The 22591-nt window shown below is 41.2% G+C and overlaps 1 protein-coding gene across 2 annotated transcripts in view; it reads left to right on the forward strand.

Annotated features, from left to right (window-relative positions):
• TAF5L (TATA-box binding protein associated factor 5 like) overlaps positions 1-6861 on the forward strand; it is a 31309-nt gene extending 24448 nt beyond the window's left edge. For both annotated transcript variants that reach the window (XM_002921545.4, XM_034662527.1), the window contains exon 5: positions 3558-6861. In XM_002921545.4, coding sequence (XP_002921591.1) covers positions 3558-4355 — 798 coding nt within the window. In that variant the 3' untranslated portion in view covers positions 4356-6861. The remainder of the gene's footprint in view (positions 1-3557) is intronic.
• Positions 6862-22591: the final 15730 nt, after the last annotated feature.

Below are 22591 nucleotides of genomic sequence, written 5' to 3' on the forward strand. Positions count from 1 at the left end.
ACCTTGGAAACATGCTAACTGAATAAAAGAAGCCAGTCACAAAGGACCACATGCTATATGATTCCATTTCTAGGAAATATCCAGAATAGGTATAACCATAGAAACAGAAAGTAGATTGATGACAGCCGGGGTCTGGGGACAGGGAAATAGGCAGTGACTGCTAATGGGTAAAAGGGTTCTTTTTTGAGGTGATAAAAATGTTCTGTAGTAGATAATGGTGATAGTTGCACAACTCTGTGAATATACTAAAAGTCATTGAATTATACTTTTCAAAGAGTGAATTTTATAGTATGGGAATTATATCTTAGTTTTAAAAAGTCAAAAACAGTAATCAAAAGCTCCTATGAGGGCATAAAATTTTCTCTATTAAGCCAAATAAAACTGGATTTACAGCACTGGCCTATAGCTTCTGATTATCTGCAACTTAAAGATATTCTAGGTTAACCTTTGAAAAGCTATTAATTGGCGTTGCAGTGCTCCTCTCCCCACCAGGACCAGTAGCCCCCATCCTGTCTGAGATCCTCCATCCTGTGTTCCACACTAAATGGAGTTGGAAATGAGGTCCAACTTCCGCTCTTGTTGACTAGTAACTCTGTATTTTTAATATTTGAGCGACATGGCAGAACCACAGATACCATATCAAGGATTTGCTCTTCGTTTCAGGTATGTGTACACGATCACCCTCGTCACTGCCAGCCTCCCGCCCTCCTAGCCCAGCACTACAGCACCAGTTTTCGGTTCATGTACTGGCTAGTGAGCCTTCCCCCAATCCAGCAGTCTTTAACTTTGAAAAGTAAAGAAGTCAGTGTTGTATAATATTCAGTTCTGTGATTTGTATATAAAACAATCGTGTAGGTCTATGCTGGCCTAGAGGAATATAATGTGAGCCGTGTTTGTAACTTTGATTTTTCTAGTAGCCACATTAAAAAAGTAAAAAACAATAGTCAATTAATTTCAGTAATGTATTTTATTCAATCCAGTATGACCAAAGTATTATCATTTCAACATGTAAGCAATATTAAAAGATTATTAATGAAATCTGTTACATTCTCCTTTTTTGTCCTAAGTCTTGGAAGTCTGGTGTGTTTTACACTTACAGCACATGTTCAGCTCAACTAGCCAATAGCCGCCTTTTCTGTTCTAGTTCGGGCCACTGTCATCTCTCCCAGAGAGAGCAGCCCCCCACTTGCTTCCAAATCTTAACCCACTCCCAAGCCCAGCCAGATTTAATTTCTTTCATTTCCATTGGCAGCTAACGTTGGGAGAAGGGCCCAAGGCTTAATTTCAGACCCCCCCAAAAGTACCCTCAAGCTAGAAAAGATGAGTGTGAGCTGAGGCACTCTGACCCTCCTAGTCCACAAGCAGACATCCATAACAAGCCTGAGATTTTTAGGGCCTCCATGGTCTAAAGCAGGGCTTAGCAAACTATGGCACACAGGGGTACATAAGATAATGTTTGAAAGTCTTTTTATACTTAGTTTTCCTATTATTTTTAAATTTCTTATTTTATGCATGTTTTATAATATGCATAGTATGATTCATTGTTACACAAATATACTTAACAAATTAAAAATTCCTATTTGGGATGCATGCCCATTTACTATAGGGTGTTCAGTCATTTGTAGGGAGTTTGGGGTTTTGTCCTGTGAGCATGAAAGGTAGGAGAATCTGGGGTTGGGCATGTGTGAATCAGCTGCTTGTTCAGAGTTTTAGCTTGACTGTGCTGAGGCCCTTGTGGGACTGGGTTGAGCCACAGAAGAAAATGTGGCTGGGTTATTTTAAGCTGTGGTCCTGGCAAAGAGCTGATAGTGATAGCCAGCAGGAATGCTCTGGTTTCCCCATCTCTTGGTCTATAGAGTCAACCAGGCGCTTTTCCACATGCTGGGGACAATCATCAAGACCCCTGGGGAGTGCCAGCTTGACTCCTGGCGCACCCTCCTCTTCCCATCTCTGAGCACGCTGTTTAGGTCCCAGTAAGGAGCTGAAGACCCGCTTCCCTAACTTCCTGCTCCGAACGAAGACCACTTAAGCCTCAGAGATGGTAACGTGCCCTTTAAAAATCCACCACTCACTTTCAGAGGGTCTCTGTAATTCATCTGGGGTCGTTTTTTGCTCCCACGGTTTTTATATAAACTTTCTGGTGTACAGCAATGAGTCATCCTTGAAATTTTAAAGTGTTGTCATAACCTCTTTTGAAAGGAAAATTACTAATATTCTTGGTAACACTCGGTAGAACGTTAAGCTCCCAAATGCTTATGTATTTTTAATGTTGAGTGTCTGGAATAGCCATTTTGAATATTCATGGACATCAGTGTTTATTTTCTCTCAACTTTTTCTGAAATCTGTACACATTGAAGGCGTTTGTTTTATTTTGAATTTAATAGTTTTCAAATGGAAGTTAAAAAGATGCCATTTTCCTGTACAAGAACTTAAGGCCCACAGACATATTTATATCTAAGCTAACAAAGCCGATTGGTTCAAAACTCTTCTTACTCCTCATTCTTCTGGTGTTTAATTAAAACCCACTCTAATTTGTGAATTCTTGGATAGAGACAGCTATAGTGTTAAGGAGCTTGTCTGTGAGGGAATGAAGGGAAAATGGATTCCGAACAGAAATACTGTCCTTGTGGGGAAGAGGGTGAGGAAGGGGCTTTCTCCCTTGGTACCATGAGTGGCTGTCTTCTTTTCTGTCCCCACACACAGGAATTTAGGTCCAAGAGTCCCATGAGTCACTCGGCTTTGTTTAAAGCCATTCTGAACCTATGACTGGCATGAGAAAATATTTGAGACCCTCCAGAAAGTCAGAGTTATAAAACGTCATCTTTATTTCTTTTTGGACACTAGCAGTTTATGCGTGGTCACAAAGTGTGAGTGTCATTCATTGATAACTGCACCTTTCTGGTTTACTATTTGTTCTGATATGTCCGGGCTTTATTTTGGCTAACCTCCTACAATGGTTTTATGTTAATTTTGAAGTGAAACCATGTCTGCCTTCATCATTGACCCCACTCATGGGAGTAATAAACGTGCCAGGAATTTTCTTAGTGGAATAGAAACAGGGAGTAATGTGGCTTATAAAGCAGCTAAAACTGACGGATGAAGACAGGCCCACAGAATAAAAGAAACTGAGAACTTAATGTAAATTCAGAATTAAATCTTTCCAAATGATGTCTAGGAGGATTAAGAGTGGAAGTTACCGTGGGCGACCTTTTAAGCAGCCTTTGGAATTTGTTATGCTCAGCCTAACACTAAGGTCCACAGTTATTACTGGGTAATAATAGCTTTGCATTTGTGTACTTTTAATTTGACATAGTCTTAGCTGCAAGATGAATTTGAGGAAGACAATTTGTAAGTTGCAGGAGACTTCTTATTCAGTTGTGCAATTATGAGTTGTTTTCCCGGGGTCACCCTTAAGGGCAAGACTGCTGTCATTTACTGGGCATGCCATTTCCCAAGTAGTAGCTTTTTTTTTTTTTCCTGGACTGTTGGGCAGACCACTAAACATTTTTCCCTTGTGTGTCTCTCTGCCACCCGCCCCTCCCCCCCACTGTCCCCAGGATGATGAGGATGACAATGCGGGCACAGAGATGAAGATACTACGGGGACACTGTGGACCAGTGTACAGCACAAGGTTCCTCGCAGACAGCTCAGGGTTGCTCTCTTGTTCTGAAGATATGTCCATTAGGTACTGGGACCTCGGGAGTTTCACCAACACTGTGTTGTACCAAGGACATGCCTACCCTGTGTGGGATCTGGACATTAGCCCATATAGCCTGTACTTTGCCAGCGGGTCCCATGACCGCACCGCGAGGCTGTGGTCATTTGATCGGACGTACCCGCTGAGAATATATGCCGGACACCTGGCAGATGTGGACTGTGTCAAATTCCACCCTAATTCAAACTACTTAGCCACAGGCTCGACCGACAAGACTGTCCGGCTGTGGAGTGCTCAACAGGGCAACTCGGTGAGGCTCTTCACGGGCCACCGTGGCCCTGTGCTCTCTCTTGCCTTTTCTCCCAACGGTAAGTACTTGGCCTCAGCTGGCGAGGACCAGCGGCTGAAGCTATGGGACTTGGCCTCTGGGACTCTTTATAAAGAACTGAGAGGTCACACGGACAACATCACCAGCCTCACCTTCAGTCCGGACAGCAGTCTGATCGCGTCTGCGTCCATGGACAACTCGGTGCGTGTCTGGGACATCAGGAACACTTACTGCAGCGCGCCTGCCGACGGCTCGTCTGGTGAACTCGTGGGCGTGTACACCGGGCAGATGAGCAATGTACTGAGTGTGCAGTTCATGGCCTGCAACCTTCTTCTAGTGACTGGAATCACACAAGAGAATCAGGAACATTAATTTTTTTTTAATCTTTGTGTAACGGACTGGAGCAGTAGTGGAAAGCCTCCAGGTTGCAAGTCTTAGGACAAATTGAGATTGAATCACTGACTGACTGTGAAAGACTCCCCGCTTCTCCCCCTTCTCCCATGCAGACATCCTGAGCTCATCACCCCTTCACTCGGTCCCCCCAATGTCGAAGGACTGGAGGGGGACAGTGCTGTGATTGGACATGAGATGGAGAAGGAGGCGGCTCTGGAGGTCAGCTTGCCAGTTCTTACAGAGATCCCACCCGTGTCTTCGTGCGAGCAGCTTCGTGTCTCTGTCTCATTTTCCCGCGTGGCACCCCGAGATGCTGCTTACCTCGCTGCCGGGTGCTGCGTTTGGTCCAAGGATGGTTGCGGGGCACTGTCACGAGGAGCGGTGCCACAGGGTCACGGCTGCTTGGTCGGCGGCTGCGGTGCGAGGGATCTCGACTGGTGTAGGAATGCGGGGGTGGGAACTAGGAACGGGGGCGGGGATCATCCTGGCAAAAAGTCTTTCCTTTTCCGTAATTACAGAGAACCAGGATTTTTTATTATTATAATTATAATTATTATTATTATTGAGAAGAGGAAACCTAGCACTGGCAGAGGGGCCTTCTCTGCTCTCATCTTTCAGGTTTTACTCCTGGCACTGGCTGTGATACTTGGAATCTTGAGGTTCAGGGAATTCAGAGAATTTGGTAGCACAGTGTTTTGGGAGAAAGGGAAAGTTTCTGGGTGACGGATCACTCCGGCTGATGTGTCTAGAAGTGGGTGGGTGGGTTGGTTTGAGAAAGTCCTGGGCTCTTGCAGTGATGGTGGGAGAGGAAGAGTCTCCTCATGGCTGCACTTCTGTGAACAGTTCTCTCCCCTGCAAGGACAGATTGTGGTAAAGAAATGATAAGAATTTGAAGCGATAAGTCAAAAGATTGAATTGGAAGATGTGAAATTTCCAAATGCCCATTTATTCGGAGGTGTGGCTCTCTCAGCGTCTTTTCTCCTGCCATCATTTGCTCCCACCTCCTGCATTGCAATAGCGGTTTAACGAACACTTTGTGAAACAAATCGTAAGTACATACATCTAAAACTGTGCTTTGAGGATGAAGCAAGTTCGAATTCATGGAAAAAGGATTAAATATTTCTGTTTTCTGAAAAGAGTTATTTTGTATTTTGTTTTCTATTAAAATGTATTTAGTTTCAAAAAAAAAAGTGTTGTCATCTCATTTAAACTGTGAGGGCAGGCGGGTGTGTGACCTGTCCTGGGGTGACGTGCAGCCCACCTCTCTGGGATGATAGCCACTCGTGTCAGCCAGACTGGCCCCAACGCAGGTACACTCCCACCTGTTCCTGTGTTCTGTTCAGCTTACTTTGAATCGTGCTTCCTCTTGGTAACATTTAATACTGTTTATACATCCAAGATTGCCAGTTGCTAACAGGAGACAACATGTATTTTACCATCTAGAGTAATTTGGGAAGATCCCACTTCCAGTTTTCCTTAATGACCCCCTTATTAAATTTCTAAGGGGCATACGAACTGTGCTATTTAACTAACTTAAACTATTTCTCAAACAATTCCAGATAAAGGACTCGTTCAAAAATTTAAATGATGCCAGAATTTTTTTAATGTACTGTGAAACACAATTTTCTGGCAAGAACACCAAGAATTATCAGGAAACTAAAGACTCTAGAATTCCATGCCAAAAGAAATTTTTTTTACTTGAGCCTAAGATGCTAATAGGAAATGTTTCTTCTTCATAAAAACCTATATATTTGTAACAGTGTAAGAAGGATCCATTAGTGCCTCCACCACTTCCACATAGTGTGTGGTGAAGAATTCAAATGTGTTCTGATCTGTAATAAGTGAACTCTTAAGTTAAATTGTATGGTATATTGCTAGAAACAATAAAGTCCCTAAATTGGGCCAAATCATTCTCAGAAGTGAAAATACCACTGATTAGGGATGATTTGGAAAGTCTTTGTGTTTGTTTTTTAATGCAAAATTTTTTTGATTAAACACAAAAATGCATTATGTTGCTCGGTCTTCAAATTACCGATCATGCATATACTTTGTAACTGGATTCAAGCTCTTAATGAGCTGCATGTTTGGCCTCTTTTTTTGAACTAATTTTAATTTGGGATAATTTAACTTTATAGAATGCCCCTCACAACTTCCCAGAATCTTAGGAATATCCTAAGGGGTATGTACGTATGTTTATGGCCACAAGGCTGCGTAAGAACATAGTTAGACTCTTGAGGTTGCTCTCTTGCGTTGTATTTTCTCTTCAGAGCAATTTTGTTAGGCAGACAGGACTGATGATATTACCATTTTGTAGATGAAACCTAAAGCCCAGAGAAGCTCTATTATCTATACCCAACATGGAATGGTCACATATCTTGAATGTGTTACATAGAGGATCTGTATTCAGTATCCTCAAGTTCTAGCTGGAGGATATAGCCCTGATGATAGAAAAACCTTAAAAAAAAAAAAAAAAAACCTCCAAAAAGGAAAAGTGAATATTTAACGAACATATATATATAGTGCTTACTATCTACCAGAATCATTCCATGCGCTTTATGAAAATTAACTTTTTTATTTAATCTCCATAACAACCCTGTGAGATAAACACCATTTTTATCCGCATTTTACAAATGAGGATTCTGAGGCCTTGTTGGTTTAAGTCACTTTGCCAGAGGGTCACACAGCTAGTAACTGAAAAAGCCAAGATTTGCACCTGGGAAGTCTGGCTCCAGGGTTCATGCTCTTCCCCAGGCTCTTGTCTCCCTTCATTCCCGTAGTACCAGGTAAAGAGTGACCTGAGGTTACTAGTAACCAAATGTTCCTGGCAATAGTTATAAGACTCATGCTTTGCCAAATAAGTCAGCAGCAGAATCTAGCAGGATCAGGAACTGGCAGTAAGAACAAACTTAATATATTGCTAAAAGAAATTTGAAAGTATTCAGTTATTTTGAGCCACAACGATAAATCTCTGCAATGTGTATAATGTGCAGAAGAAAAAAAAACAGCTGAAATTTCTTACGCTGATAGGCGCAGGAAAATCTGACTGTAATTTCAATTTAGCAGTACACTGGCCAAAAGAAAGAGAAAGTTGAGATAAAGGAAAGTAAGAAATAGAGATGAAACGGGAAACAATTTGAAGTTTTTGTATCCAAGATCCAGCTTCTAAGGATAGCTGTGATTACTAGTTTTTCATTTATTTTATTCATATATTAAAAATGTCTTGGTTGTATAAAAACATTCATTGACTATGTAGGCTTCTAATTTTGCTATTGCCCACATTGGTATTTAAATGTATGCATTAAAAGATTAGTCTGCACTTCAACTTGTCTTTTAGTTGCATGTTTGAGAAAAGTGTCCATTATATCTATGCCGAGCTCACAACAAGGATTCAGATTATTGACCCCTACATAGCAACCAAATGAGTCTGAAACTGCTTTATGGTAACCAGAAAATCTTTATTAAAGAATTTGAGGAATGCAAATGTTCCTTGCCAGTTTGACCCATTGAAGGACAATTTATATACTGTCCCATGATTCTGAAATTCTTAAAAGAAATATTTTTATATTAAATATGTGAGTATCTATTATGATCACACATTGTGTTAGTGGGCAGAAATCCAACAGTAAGAGAAACTGATACAGGCCTGGCTTGAGTTTATAAAGAGGGAGACAGACATTGATCAACTAATACCATAAATAAATATACGATTTCAAACAGTTGGGAGTGCTGTCCTGGATGCAACAAAAGAATATGCCCGGAGATCTAATTTAGACTAAGCATTCAAGGAGGGCCTCCCGGTAGAAGTAATAGTGAAACTGGGACCTGAAGGGTAAGCAGGAGTTAGCCAGGCAGAATTCAGAGAACAATGGTCCAGACCCCCAACTGGAAAAAACCTGGTACACTCAAAGAAGTCCACTGGGGCTGAGGCAATGTGAGTAAGGAACAGAAGAACAGCACAACACGAGTTTGGATAATTGGCAGGGCTTTGGGCACTGTCAGGAGTTTGGCTTTTATCCCAGGTGGGATGGAAGCCATGGAAGGGTGTACAACAAGGAAGTGATCAAGTCCAAGTTCCACCTTAATATCACTGGCAGCAAGAGGACATACACACATTTGCAGCGGACTTGCACTTCAGCATCAGGATAACTAGGCAACATTAACTGAACTCGTCTGTGCCAAGCACTGCAGGGCACAGCTAACTGATGGAAGCCAGCTACCATATAGTGGGCTACCATGGAGTGGCCCCTCAGGCAAAGAACTGAAAGCAGCCTCTAACCAACAGCCTGTGAGAACCTGAACCCTGCCAACCACCACACGAGTGAGCTTGGATGAGGATCCTGCCCCAGCTGAGCCTTCAGATAAGACTGTAGCCTCCTGATCAACCTCGAGACAGGTACCCAGCTAAGTCTACCCGGATTCCTAACTGACAGAAACCGTAAGTTACCAAATGTCATTTTAAACCTGAGGTTTGGGGTAATTTCTTGTGTCAAATAGATAACTAGCATATCAGTCCTACTCCACAGTCCATTCTTTTGACTGCTATGGTGTAGAAAATGAAATAATCACTAATTTAAAAAAAAAATCACTAGCAGCTGTAAGGAATATGGATTGAGGGTATGAGAGTGAACAGGGAGGCCAGTTAAGATCATTGCAGTTGTCCAGGAGAGAGAGAAGGATGGTGTGGACTAGAGTGGCCACAGTGGAAATGGAGAAAAGTGGACAAATCAATGAGTATTTTAGAGGTGGGTTGTCTAGACTTTATTGGGTTGTATTGGGAGAAAAGACAGGAATTGTGGATGGACCCACATGTTTCTGGCATGAACAGTTTGGTGGATAGGGTTGCCATTTATTGTGATGAAAATCCTGGAGGAAGAGGAGGTTTGGGGGCAAAGATCAAGAATTCAGTTTTGGGCCTCTGAAGTTTGATGTGCATATAAGAGAACCAAGTGACAATACCAGATAGGCATTTAGATGGACACACCTAGAGCTCAGAGCAGAGGTCTGCCTTGGCATGCTAGTTTGGGACTTAGATTGGTTAGAGTGCTTTCTGCCACTAAGGACAGAAATCTGACTCCAAGTGGTTTAAAAATAAGGAATTTTATTGGTTCACATAACAGGAAGTGTAGCGGTCAGGTGGATTTCACGTGCAACTTACTAAAGGCCCCTCCTGTGTTCTGTAACTCTATTGTGTTCTCTTCTGCAGTTGACTTGATCACAGCCTGACTTTTCCTGTTGGGAGAGGGCTACCAACAGCAATGAAGGCCAAACTCCCCCTCATGCATGTCTAGTGGGGATGTGAGCTTACTTTTTCATTCCTTGCTCTTTAGAGCAAGGAGAAAATATCTAGAAGCTCCAGCAAACCTCTCCAATTTGCATTAGGCCTGCCAATCATTGAACCTGTCCCTAACAAAGGCAAGAGTCATTAGCATGTAGTTGGAATTCGAAGCCTTCCAAATAGATGTGATTACCAAGGATAAGAGCATAGGGTAAAAAGAGATGAGGGCTCACAACTAAGCCCTGATGTTCTCTAGCATGTATGGGTCAGAAAGGAAGAGCAGCCAACAAAGGAGGAAAAACAGGAGAGGGCACTGCCCCAGGAACCGAGAGAGGAAAGTGCTCTAAAATAGGAGTGGTAGGGGGAAGACTTTGGCAAGCTAAGTTGGTGGAGCATGCGACTCTTGATCTCAGGGTTGTAAGTTGGGGTCCCATGTTGGGAGTAGAGATTACTTAAAAATGAAATCTTTAAAAAAAAAAAAAAAAAGGAGTCATCAGCTCTCTTGATGCTACCGAGCATTCAAATAAGGATTGGAGAATATCCATTAGACTTAGTGGGCAGATGGCTCCAATCTGAGCCCTAGTAGTTATGATTGAGTAACAGAAATGGAAAGGACATTGAAATGGATTGAAAAGTGGAAAGGTAGTAACACAAATACAGACACTTCGTTTGTGACAGGTGATAAGCATACAACGATGGAGGAACAGGCTGTTTCCACAGGGCTAAGACAACGGGCAATCCACAGGGGAACTGGTTCCAAATGCATTAAAGAACAGCCTCACGACCTTGGGGTAGGAAGAAATTTCTAAAGAAACAAAAAGCCCTAACCAAAAATGACAAGATTGATTAAATTCAAAACATTCATTCATCAGAAGAACTAATGGACAGGCCATGAATGTGGGGAGATATTTGTAACACATGAGCAACAGAGACAAGTGTCTAGAGCAACATCGTGCGGTGGAATCAGCTGCACAATGGAACGTTCTCTAGTTCTGTCCTGTCCTATAGAACATTGTGTGAGGACAGAAATGTTCTGTAGTCTCTCTCCTGTCCTATAGAAAGTGCTGTGATGTGGGGCACATTCTGTAGTTCTCTGCTGTCCCATAAAATAGCTCCTTGCCACAGATAGCTATCAAGCATTTGAAATATGGATAGTGTAACTCAGGAACTGAATTTTTTATTAATTTATATTTAAATGACCACATGAGATTAGTGACTAGCATATCAGACTGCAGAATTCTAAAATATATGAAGAACTACAAATCAGTGAGGAAAAAAGCATATAGTCAATGGGAGGTAAAGGCGAAAGTCTCAAAGGGAAGCCCTTCTTCAGAAAAGAAGTCCAAATGGTCAATAAATCAGAAATCACTCAACCTTGTATTACTCAGGGAAATGCAAATTTAAAACAATGAGACAGTGTTAAACACTCTTCAGACTAACAACATTGTGAAAGCCTGACAACACCAAGTGTTGGTACATCAGACCCTCCACTGGTGAGAATGTAAATTTGTAACCTATCTGAGAAGAGTGTGGTATTATGTAGCTAAATTGAAGAAAGTTGAACTCTGTTATTCCCAGCAATCCACATCCACCAGGATACATATATGAAAATGTCCGTGGCAACATTGTCTATCATTTCCCAAAGCTGGAAACAAACTAAACACTCATGAATAGAAAGGAAAAATACATTACTGAATAGTCATACAAAACTTGACCCTAAGAAAACAGAGCTACAAGTAACAACATGAATGTATCTTATAGTGTTGACTGAAGAGAAGGAAAGACAAATTATTCCTACAGAATGATTCCATTTACATAGAGCTCAGATCAGACAAAACTAGCTATAGGTTTTAATATGTGTACAACAATGACAGAACTGTAGAGGGGGAAGGGTCCTGATCAGGAAGGGACACTAGAATTCTATTTCTTGACTTAGGTGGTGGTCACCACAGTGTGCACTCGAGAACTGTTCATTATGTGGTACAAAGAAGTTTTATTTCATCTTATTTAAAACATTTTTGAAAGAATAAAACGGTGAGAAAGTGGAGAGCAAAGCGAGGGATGCAGGCAGCACTTGAGACATTTAAAGAGGGGGCAGAGATTGAGACATGTGGAAGCAAAAAAGAATCATTTAATTGCCTGTTGTTTGGTTTGGTTTGATCTTTAATGAAAGTTCCTAAAGCAGGCACTTTCAAATGTTTAGACCTCAACCCACAAGAAAAATGTATTTTATATTGTGACCTAGAATGCACGTATACTGGATTTTATTAAACTAGGATTCCATTGACTAGAAGAGGTGCATTCTTCTATGTACCATTTATTTTTGCTATCATCAAATGTTGAGCAATGCTTTCTTGTCACTTAGAATTTTCATGTTTATTTAGAACTTTAAATTTATGTTTATTTTAAAACTTTAAGACTTAATAGTTTTTCCCCCATGAGTGAAATACATTGGTATTGTGGTCCAAAAACTTCTTTACCTTCAGTTCAATTTCTTGAGTCAGTCATCAGTATCTAAATTCTCCCCTTTGTGTCCTTAAATAAATGTCGGATGAAGCATCTTAAAAGAGGGCACCACTGGGGCACCTGCGTGGCTCAGTCGTTTGAGCGTCCAACTCTTGATTTCAGTTCAGGTCATGATCTCAGGGTCATGTGTTTGAGCCCTGCATCAGGCTCCGTGCTCAGCATGGAGACTGCTTGAGATTCTCTCTGCCTCTGCCGCTGCCTCTCTCGCTCATGCACTCTCTCTCGCTCGCTCTCTCTCCGAAATAAATTAATTAATTAGAAGTGTTATTTAAAAAAAAAAAAAAGCACCACTGTTGTCTCTAGGATTTTCTTCCAGGATATTCTTCAAGGTTTGATGTTGACACCTTCTTTATCTTAGGTGTCAACAGAAGGCTTTCGGAAAACAACCAAACTTCTTATTCCTTCCTGAACTGTCCCTAGATAGTTTGCTGATGGACATAACGAGCAGTCGCAGTGATACCTTCCTGGCACCTGGACTAACTAACAACCCATTTCACGTGTCACAAGTACCGCCTAGCTGAGTGCAGCTGTAAAGTGCCATCCAATTGTAAGTCTCATCCTCTCTTGATTCCAGAAATGTTCAAAAAAATGTTTTAAATTAAATCTGAGACTCAACAGGGTGTGGTGCATAAATGTCTACATGTGATGTACTGTGATATATAATTTTTAATATTAATAATTTTTTAAATTAATAATAATTTTTAACCTACTGATTAATTTCACGGCCCACTAATGAGGCCATCACATGGAAACTGGACAGTACTGCTCTGGGACCTTCTGAATGCTGGGGAGGGGAATCCAGGTTGGGGAGAGGGAAGGACAAGGCATGTTGCTCAAGGAGACAAGTAGGTACAAGGGCTGGGGTCAGTAGTCCTGGGTGCAGGTCCTTCCTCAGTGCTCACAGGTGGGAAGGAAAAAAGGAAAAGGAGAAGGAGGGAGGTTGTAAATAAAATAATGAGCTTATGAACCAATATGATTTATTTTAGTTCACTCAGATTTATACTTTTGCGTTAGGTTTTGTTCACAACACTCAGCTTTGACAGAGGTATGATAACCAGAGTAAGCTGCTTAGCCTCTCTGAACTTGAGGTTATTTTTTGAAACCATGAAGAAGGGGAAAAACAACACCAACAACAACAAACCCAGAGAATTCAGTTAATGCTGGCTATTTTGTCTGGGTACAATCCCAGTAGTTCCAACTGCTTCAGCCTGGACTTGGTTGTCCCATCGCCTGATGCTGTTGCTCTCAATCTGGCTTTCTGGAATTACAGTGGGATGTACAGTTTACTCTCTCCAGCAGGGTGGACACTGAATTCAGATGCTATGAAATGCGCATACCTGTCAAAAAGCAATATGGGGGAGTTTTGGTGGGGCGGGGGAGGGAAGAAGGGTATTTTAGTTGGCTTGCTTAGTTTGAGCTGGTGCAGGAGAGGCGGCCCAGGGTTTATTTGCAGAATGTGGAACGCTGTGGCCTAAAGAGATGAGGCGTGCTGTTGATTCCCAGCTGCAGTGAGGCGTGCCGTGGCCTCGGGTAAGCATCTTGGCTTCTCTGAGCCTGTATCCATCTGTAAATGTGGAAAAAAAGAATTGAAGTAGCGCTTACGACAGATAAATTTTCATAGTCAAATGGCGCCATAATATGTACTTAGCAATATTAACCAAAAAATCTAAGTTGGTAAAATATCTCTTTCCAAAAATATGTAAAAGCCAACACATTTGCCTAGAGAAATCAAAGATAAAATCAAAAGGTATCATGGGCTTGATGAAAATTGACCATGTTGATAGCTGCACAACTCTGAATATGCTAAAACCATTGGGTTGTGCGCTTTAAATGAGTGAGTTGTAGGGTAGGTGAGTTAAATCTCAATAAAGCTGTTACCAAAAAAAGAAAAAATTCGAAAGATAAGCTACTGCCTCCAAATGATGTAACTCACCTATAACTGGGACTCAAACGCTCACTGAATGAGTGAGTAAATTAATGCGTTGCACATGGTAGCTACGCAGTCATGGGAGAAAGCAATAGGTCTCCTTTCGCCCTTGAGAAGACTGCAGCTCAACTACCTGCAGGACTTTTAAGGCTGACTTCTTCACTGGAGCAACATCACAGATATCAGCTCCATGCATCAAGTTTTGTATTTTGAATTGTTCTAGTTTCTTTGCTATTTTTTTTTTTGAAAAAACAGGGTTTATGCTTCCTAAAAGTGTCTAAAATTTGTTTTCAAATGTATTTCTTGGCTAAGCCAATATTACTAGATTGATTGATGTTTCTAGGTTTGCCTCTATTTATAAAACAAAGCTCTCACTGATATACCTCTGAAACTAATAATGCACTATATGTTAATTAATTTAATTTAAATAAAATTAAATTAAAAAAAAACAAAGCTCAAACCTGAATTAACCCACAAACTGTCTAATGGCTCATTGAATTTATTTTGGTAAAATCCTTTGGCTTCTCAGAATAAAAGCATATGTAAGTACGACAAGGGACAAGGTACTGCAATTATTACTTGAGCTCAGAAAAATTAAATAAAGTGATTTGCAGTGATATCAAGCCATAATTCAGTGCCCGGAAATTTCCTATACTGCACTGTACACTTAATCTACCTCTTAATCATCGTCTTTCTTAAGGGCTAGTTATATAAAACAGAGAAATCAACAAACCACCTCTTAATGGACAAAAAAACACTGCAGCTGGGAATCAACATAAAATTTCTCTTTAATTATAAACTTAATCCCCCTAAAGAATAAAATCCCTAGGTTCCAGTGCTACTGAGAATCTGTTATCCCCGAAGTTTTGGACTGTCTTTGGCAAGCCCCTTCCTGTCTTATCTTCCTCTTAGCCAGTTCCCGTGTTATTTTCAAGCCTCATGCCTTTTCTCGACTTGCTAAGAGTTCCCAAAATATGACCATGGTTTCAAATCCAACTTGAGACTGTGTGACGGGTCGGATCCCACCACCCGAGCATGGCACAGGGCCAGGCTCCAGCATGTGGCTCCCAGCCTGGGCTCTGAAGGCCGCTCTTCTCAGTGATCTGTGAGTCCTGAACAGTGCGGACAGAGCTGCTCGGGCTTCCTTCCAGCGGCAGTCAGAGCACACAGAGGGCCTGCTTACTGCAGCTGGGGGGTCCTGCAGTGGCCTTCTGTTTGTGCGCTGTGCCCATCCATGCTGCGGCCCAAAAGCGCGCCATGATGAGGACACCTGAGAGTCTCCCATCAACTGCAGCCCAGCCTCCTGCCCGCATCTCTCCTCCCTCTCTGCTGAGCTCGGAGCCATATTTACATGTATTGGAGGCAGGCCAGAAGTTAATTTCCCTGCTCCTTTTCTCTGTTTTTGGACCTTCTCTCAGGCCTTTATGTTCTGATCAAACAGTTCTTACAGCCAATGGTTCGTACATTTCTTTTAAAAGTCCCATAGATTTTCCCTCACTCCCCCATCCTCTCACCTTCTTTGTGAATGATGAAGGTAAAAATGTGAATCCCTTGAGGAGGAAGTAGCTTCTCCCTTCTCTGCCAGGTGTTTGGCTTCTGTGGGGCCTCCCAGTGTCAGGAAGGGATTAGCACTTAGGTGATAATCAGCATTAAGCCAAATGAAAGATATGATAAAATATTAAGAGACTCTTTTAGGTGATGTTCTTCTTCTGGTGTCTGGGACAGCTGGAGATGGGGAGAGGAAGAGGAGAGTAGACAGAAGCATGGGGTCATTATAAAGGATAATAATAAAAGCTGTCACTTACAGAGCATATGCTGTGTGCCAGGCATGGTGCTACATGCCAGAGAGTCATGAGAAATCACGTAGAGATGGTACTCAAGCGCTACTTCTGGTTTTCAGTTACCCAGGAGGCCTTGCTCACAGCGGGCGCTCAGACATCTCTGATGTGAAGTGTTTGCTTGTAGGCTGAATACCAGGATTGCTGCTTTGGATCTGCCTGCTTCTTGTAAGTGTGCACAACCATTCAAGTAGTTCCTATGAGCAATAATGCCATGGATCTACCCATGAGCAAAAAACAACACCTGAAGTACTTCCAGCACGTCCATCGGGGTGATACACTATGGCGCCCTGTCCCCTGATGTGATATTCTGCAAGTTCAAAGAGCATACTGTCAAGTGTGGCCCAAGAAGTTTAAGATCACAGGAAATACTTCATTACACTTAGCATTACTTCAACGATGCCCTCCAAACATGTGTAGGGCAGGCCCACTTCTGGAAGTTGTCAGTTCTGTTGGATGTAGGGTGAATATTTCACACTTCCAGATTTGTTCCACTGGTACCTCCGTTTTTCAGGTAACAGAAAGGCCAGCCATGTTAATAGTAGGTACTCAGACATATGAAATGTTTGCCTGTAAGTTGAATACTAACAACGTGTGCTAAGCCTTCCTGGTAAGTTGTTTTGTTTTGTTTTGTTCTTGGTAAATGTGCCCAATAGCTCAGGAAATTCCCATGAACATTAATGCCTTAGATCTAGCCTCTTAAGGAAAAATAAATTCCTTCTCTTTTAAGTTCAATTTATTAAAACAAGGCTCAAAATCCAGTTCCGTGGCAAATTTTCAACACTTTGTCTAAAACTTAACTCTATTTTTGTCATGTAATATACATTATCTGATCTAATGATGTGGTCTCAAACAAAGCCAGAAAATTGGCATGGCAAAATATCTTCTGTAATCATTCTTTTACCCTTTAAGACCACATATTTTTATATTGGAGATATATGTCATATTCTTCTACCACTTTATGTGCCTGACCCAGCACATGGGAAGAGAGCCGACCTTTCTAGGTATATACAATATATGGTGCTGACATCATGCTGATTCACTGAATAAGCAAGATATGGCTAGCATGCTGGAGACTTGATAAGACACAGTGCTTTAGGGGCGCCTGGGTGGCTCAGTCGGTTAAGCATCTGCCTTTGGCTCAGGTCATGATCCCAAGGTCCTGGGATCAAGCCCCGCAGGACTCCCTGCTCAGTGGGGGGATCTGCTTCTTCCTCTGCCCCTCCCCCCTGCTCATGTGCTCTCTCACTCTCTCACTGCCTCTCTCTCACAAATAAATAAATAAATAAATAAATAAATAAAATCTTTAAAAAAAAAAAAGAAAGAAAGAAAGACACACTACTTCAGATGCTAAGAGATAAACCACACAAAGATTCTGAGCTCCAGCCCCTATACCATATGGCACAAAAGGCTTCCCCCTTTGAATGGGGCCTGGAGCAGGAAGGAACTCTTCAACAGACCCAGGCTGCAGGCAAAGCAGCCCTGCTTTGGGTCATATGGCCCAACAGGCCCGAAGCTAGCAGACGTATCCATGGTGGAGAAGATCTGGTGAGGAGCTGACGGCAAGCTCCAGAGGGCAACTCACAGTGCAGGCTCAGGCTCTCAAATGAGGCTGTCCTACGTGCTCCTGATGTGCTGCGGGCTCTGGAAGAGATCAAAAGTTTGCCCATGGGGGCGCCTGGGTGGCACAGCGGTTAAGCGTCCCTTCTGCTCAGGGCGTGATCCTGGCGTTATGGGATCGAGCCCCACATCAGGCTCCTCCGCTATGAGCCTGCTTCTTCCTCTCCCACTCCCCCTGCTTTGTGTTCCCTCTCTCGCTGGCTGTCTCTATCTCTGTCAAATAAATAAAATCTTTAAAAAAAAAAAAAAGTTTGCCCATGGACACCAAGCGGCCGTGCACGTAGAGCTGCCTATCAAGACCTGGGTTCGGTCAGACTCATGGCTCATAGGATCAGGTGAGCCCAGAGACAATTGTCATAGGAGGGAAATGGCACATGCAAATCAAGCCCAAGCAGGACAAGACGGTATAAGTAAACCACGAACTAGAGTAGCCAGACCCCTTGCCACTCACCAGGAACCCTCCCCCAATTTACATGACTAGCCAAGGGGGGTGAGGTAGGAGAAGACGCCCAAACTTGATTTATGATGAATGCCTCAATAAGTTCAAGCCACAAATGGCAGCTACGTTGTAACCACACTCTTCTCCAATAGAAAGAATACAAGGGTCCAGCAACCAAAGGGTAGAAGTGAGAGTTGGCCTGCTTATCATCATCTCCTTGACCACTGGGGGACTTTGAGCTCCCCATCCCTCCTCTGTGCTCTTTGGGGGCAAGGGACACAATTCAACCCACACACCCCAGTAGCCCACTTGCACTCATGTCTGCTTCCCAGGGACCCCAATTGACAGGAAAGGTAAAAAAAAGAAAAGGTGGGGGGCATGACAATTCAGTTTACACGGATGATTATTTAGTCATCTAGAGAAATTTAGTCATCTGTTGTTTATTATTTCATTAAAGCCCAGAATCTGTGGGGGCACCTGGGTGGCTCAGTCAGTTAAGCCTCTGACTCTTGGTTCTAGTTCAGGTCTTGATCTCAGGGTCATGAGATTGAGCCCGGCGTCAGGCTCTGCACTGGGTGTGCAACATGCTGAAGATTCTCTCTCTTTCCCCCGTCCCTCTTGCTCACGCTCTCTCTCTCTTAGGAAAAAAAAAAAAAAGTGCTATAAAGCCCAGAATCTAGATTTCTGTCAGATAGAAAAAATAACCCCAGAGGTGACAAGGAAGGAGATTTGGTACCAAATTAGAACTGTTACCTAGGTAAAGTAGAAAATCTTTGTGCTTACCCGACTTTTCTTCCAGGAGCAAGGGAAGATTACCTCTGCACAATGAACTTTGTAAGCGTTGTGGGAGACTAAAGTAAAATTGAAACAGACCCGTAAATACAGAGAACAAACTGCGGTTGCCAGAGGGGACGGGGATGGGCAAAAATGAGTGAAGGGGAGACAGAGATACAGGCTTCCAGTTATGCAATGTGTAAGTTATGGGGATAAGAGAGCACAAGGAATATTGTCCATAGCATTGTAGCAGCGCTGTGTGGTGACAGATGGTAGTTACATCTGTGAGCATAGTGTAACATATAGACCCGTCAGACAATCACTGTGCTGTCCACCGAAAATAATGTGACATTGTGTGTCAGCTATACTTCAATTAAATAAATAGATCTTTGACACAGTTTGATTTTATATTTGTAAGAGGTAGTCATGCTTTGTATCTTATTGAAAATTACACTTTAAAAACTCTTTCCAAACTTACTTAGCTGCAGAAACACCATTAGCTTTTTTTCTGGTCTTGTTTAAGCCCACTGACATTTCTTGAAGCTATATAACAAGGAGTCTGCTTTGGAAACCTGCTGCCAAAGCAATCTTTCAGACAGGAGAAATAAGGGGTACATGGTGTGTAAATAGGCAAGATGATCCTTATTGATTAAGCCAAAGGAAATTTCAAGCAGCCCAAAAAAAGTCTAAACAGTGAGACAGTTAATCAATTCACATACTCCTCCCATCCCCTAATCATCCCTGACATTAAAATGAAGTACTGCTGTTTAGGAAAATGAAACTAACATATACATGCTGATTTCAAATATTTTATTCAGTATTTGAACCTTGGTATAGATACACCAGTTGGGTACATGAAGGTATATGAAGGTATCTTTTTTAAAGATTTATTTATTTATTTTAGAGAGAGAGAGAGAATAGCAGGGGGAGAGGCAGAGGAAGAGGGAGAGAATCTCCAACAGACTCCCTGCTGAGCAGGTAGCCCAATGTGGGGCTCAGTCTCATGACCCTGAGATCATGACCCCAGCCGAAATCGAGAATCTGTTGCCTAACCAACTGAGCCACCCAGGCACCCTGAGCATTTTCCTTTTTTTTAATCAAAAGAGGGTTTTTACTAAAGGCTACTACGAAAAATACCAATAATCACAAAGATAAATATTAGAATTACAAGTAGCCACGCAACTCAGAGAGAATCATACAATGTTTGGCTACTCAACCAATTCTTTGCAAAATCGGGATCATACTGACAATGCTACTAATGTCATCTCCTTTTTTTCACTTAACAATATGTCATGAATATTTTCTCTTGTCATTAAACATTCTTCTGCATGATTTTTCATGGTCTATTGTAGGGAGTGCAATAATTCACTTTATAAGTCTTTGACCATGGGCCATTTAATTTGCTGTCCATTCCTAACATTTTCTTTAGGATAGGTTTTTAGAAGTGAAACACTAAAAAGAAGTGTATTTTTCTATTTTTTTAACATGTTGCCAAATAGTCCTCCAAAGATCACCAAAAGTTATATGAACATGCTATCCCTTACATTCTCCACAATCATTTTATTCGTGTTTCTATTTTAGTGACTTATTTCTATTTTTAAATATATTGGTCCATTTAATATATTTGTTAATATGGTTAATTTAATAGGGAGGTTGGTATCTCATCCCTTAATTACTAGTAAGGTCAATACTTTTTCATTTTTTCGCCTTAATTTTCTACTTGTGTGTTTATTTTTCCATATGAACTTTAGTTTAGGTCTCTAAAAAAGATTTTTGGTAATTTTATTGAGATTGCATTAAATTTGGAAATTAACCTACAGAGAACTGGTGCATTTATGAGACTAAGCTATTCTATCCAAGAGCACTGGATAAATTTCCATTTGTTTAAAATCCATTTTTGTACCTTTCAGAAGTGTTTTAAAGTATCCTTATGTAAACTTTGAACATATATTTTATGTTTATTCCTAAATGTACTTCTATATTATATAATTATGGTATATCTGAAGTCTTTTGAATTTTATATGTTGCTATTATATTTTGCTACTATAATAGAACTGTGTTGTTTCATTCATCTTTATCATTGATTCTCTGAGCTTTCTAGGGATACTATCATATCATATGCAATACAGACCTTTTTACTTCTTTTACCAATTCTCCTGTTTCTGGTTGATTCCTCTTTATTGTTTGCATTGGCAAAAACCTCTGGTACTATGTGAAATAGTAACATAGATACTGGGCATCCTTTCCAGTTCCTGACATTAACAGAAATGCAGCTAATACTTCCTCTTTAAGTAAAATGTTAGTTTATAACTAAGATATAGGGGAGGAGTTAAGATGGTGGAGGAGTAGGGAGGGGAACCCTAAGTTTGTCTGGTCCCTCGAGTTCAGCTAGATAGTTATCAAATCATTCTGAACACCTGAGAAATCAAGGGAGAAAAGAAATGCTGCAATTCTACAAGTAGAGAAGCAACCACTTTTTGGAAGTTTCTTTTAACAAACAGACCAAAACACACCCAGGGTCTAGTTTTTTGTTTTGTTTTGTTTTGTTTTTTGTTAGTTTGTTGTTTTTTCCTGTTGTTGTTGTTCATCTTTCTTTCTTCTTTTCTTTTCTGGACAAAATGATGAGACAGAGAAATTCACCCCAAAAGAAAGAACAGGAGGTGGAACTCACTGCCATGATTTAATCAATATGAATATAAGTAAGATGTCTGAACTAGAATTTAAAACAATGATTATAAAGATACTAGCTGGGCTTGAAAAAAAAAGCATAGAAGACACTAGAGAATCCCTTACCGAAGAAACAAAAGAACTAAAATTTAGTCAGGCTGAAATTAAAAATGCTGTTACCAAGATGCAGTCCCAAGTAGAGGCTATAAAAATTAGGATGAGTGAAGCAGAAGAGAGAATCAGTGATAGAGAAGATAAAATGATAGAAAATAAGGAAGCTGAAAAGAAGAGAGAGAAAAAAAACTATTAGATCACAAAGGGAGGCTTATAGAACTAAGCAATTCCGTAAAGCAAAATAATATCCATATAATAGGGGTCCCAGAAGATGAGGAGTGGGAGAAAGGGGCAAATGGTTTATTTGAACAAAGTATAGCTGAGAACATCCCTAATCTGGGGAAGGAAACAAGCATTCAACTCCAGGAGGCACAGAGAACAATCTACAGGAACAGAGACTTTACAGGTAATACAATGGCACTACATTCATATCTTTCAATAATCACTCTGAATGTAAATGGACTAGATGCTCCAATCAAAAGACATAGGGTATCAGAATGGATAAAAAAAAAAAAACAAGACCCATTGAGGGGTGCCTGGGTGGCTCAGTCAGTTAAGCATCTGCCTTCAGCTCAGATCATGGTCCCAGAGTCCTGGGATTGAGCCCTGAGTCTGGGATTGAGTTCTGAGCAGGGAGTCTGCTTCTCCCTCTCCCTCTGCCCTTCTTCCCTGCTTATGCTGTCTTTCTCACTTGCTCTCTCTCAAGTAAATAAATAAAATCTTAAAACAGCAACAATAACAAGACCCATCAATATGCTTCTTACAAGAGACGCATTTTAGACCCAAAAATACTTCCGGATTGAAAGTGAGGGGGTGAAGAACCATTTATCATGCTAACGGACATCAAAAGAAAGCTGGAGTAGCCATCCTTATATCAGACAAACTAGATTTTAAACCAAAGACCGTGATAAGAGATGAAGAGGGACAACGGATCATAATAAGAAGGTCTATCTAACAAGAAGACTTAACAATTGTAAATATTTATGCCCCTAAGTTGGGAGCAGCCAAATATATAAAACAATTAATAACAAAAAA

This window comes from Ailuropoda melanoleuca, chromosome 6 (genome assembly GCF_002007445.2).
Source record: "Ailuropoda melanoleuca isolate Jingjing chromosome 6, ASM200744v2, whole genome shotgun sequence".
Taxonomy (NCBI): Eukaryota; Metazoa; Chordata; class Mammalia; order Carnivora; family Ursidae; genus Ailuropoda; species Ailuropoda melanoleuca.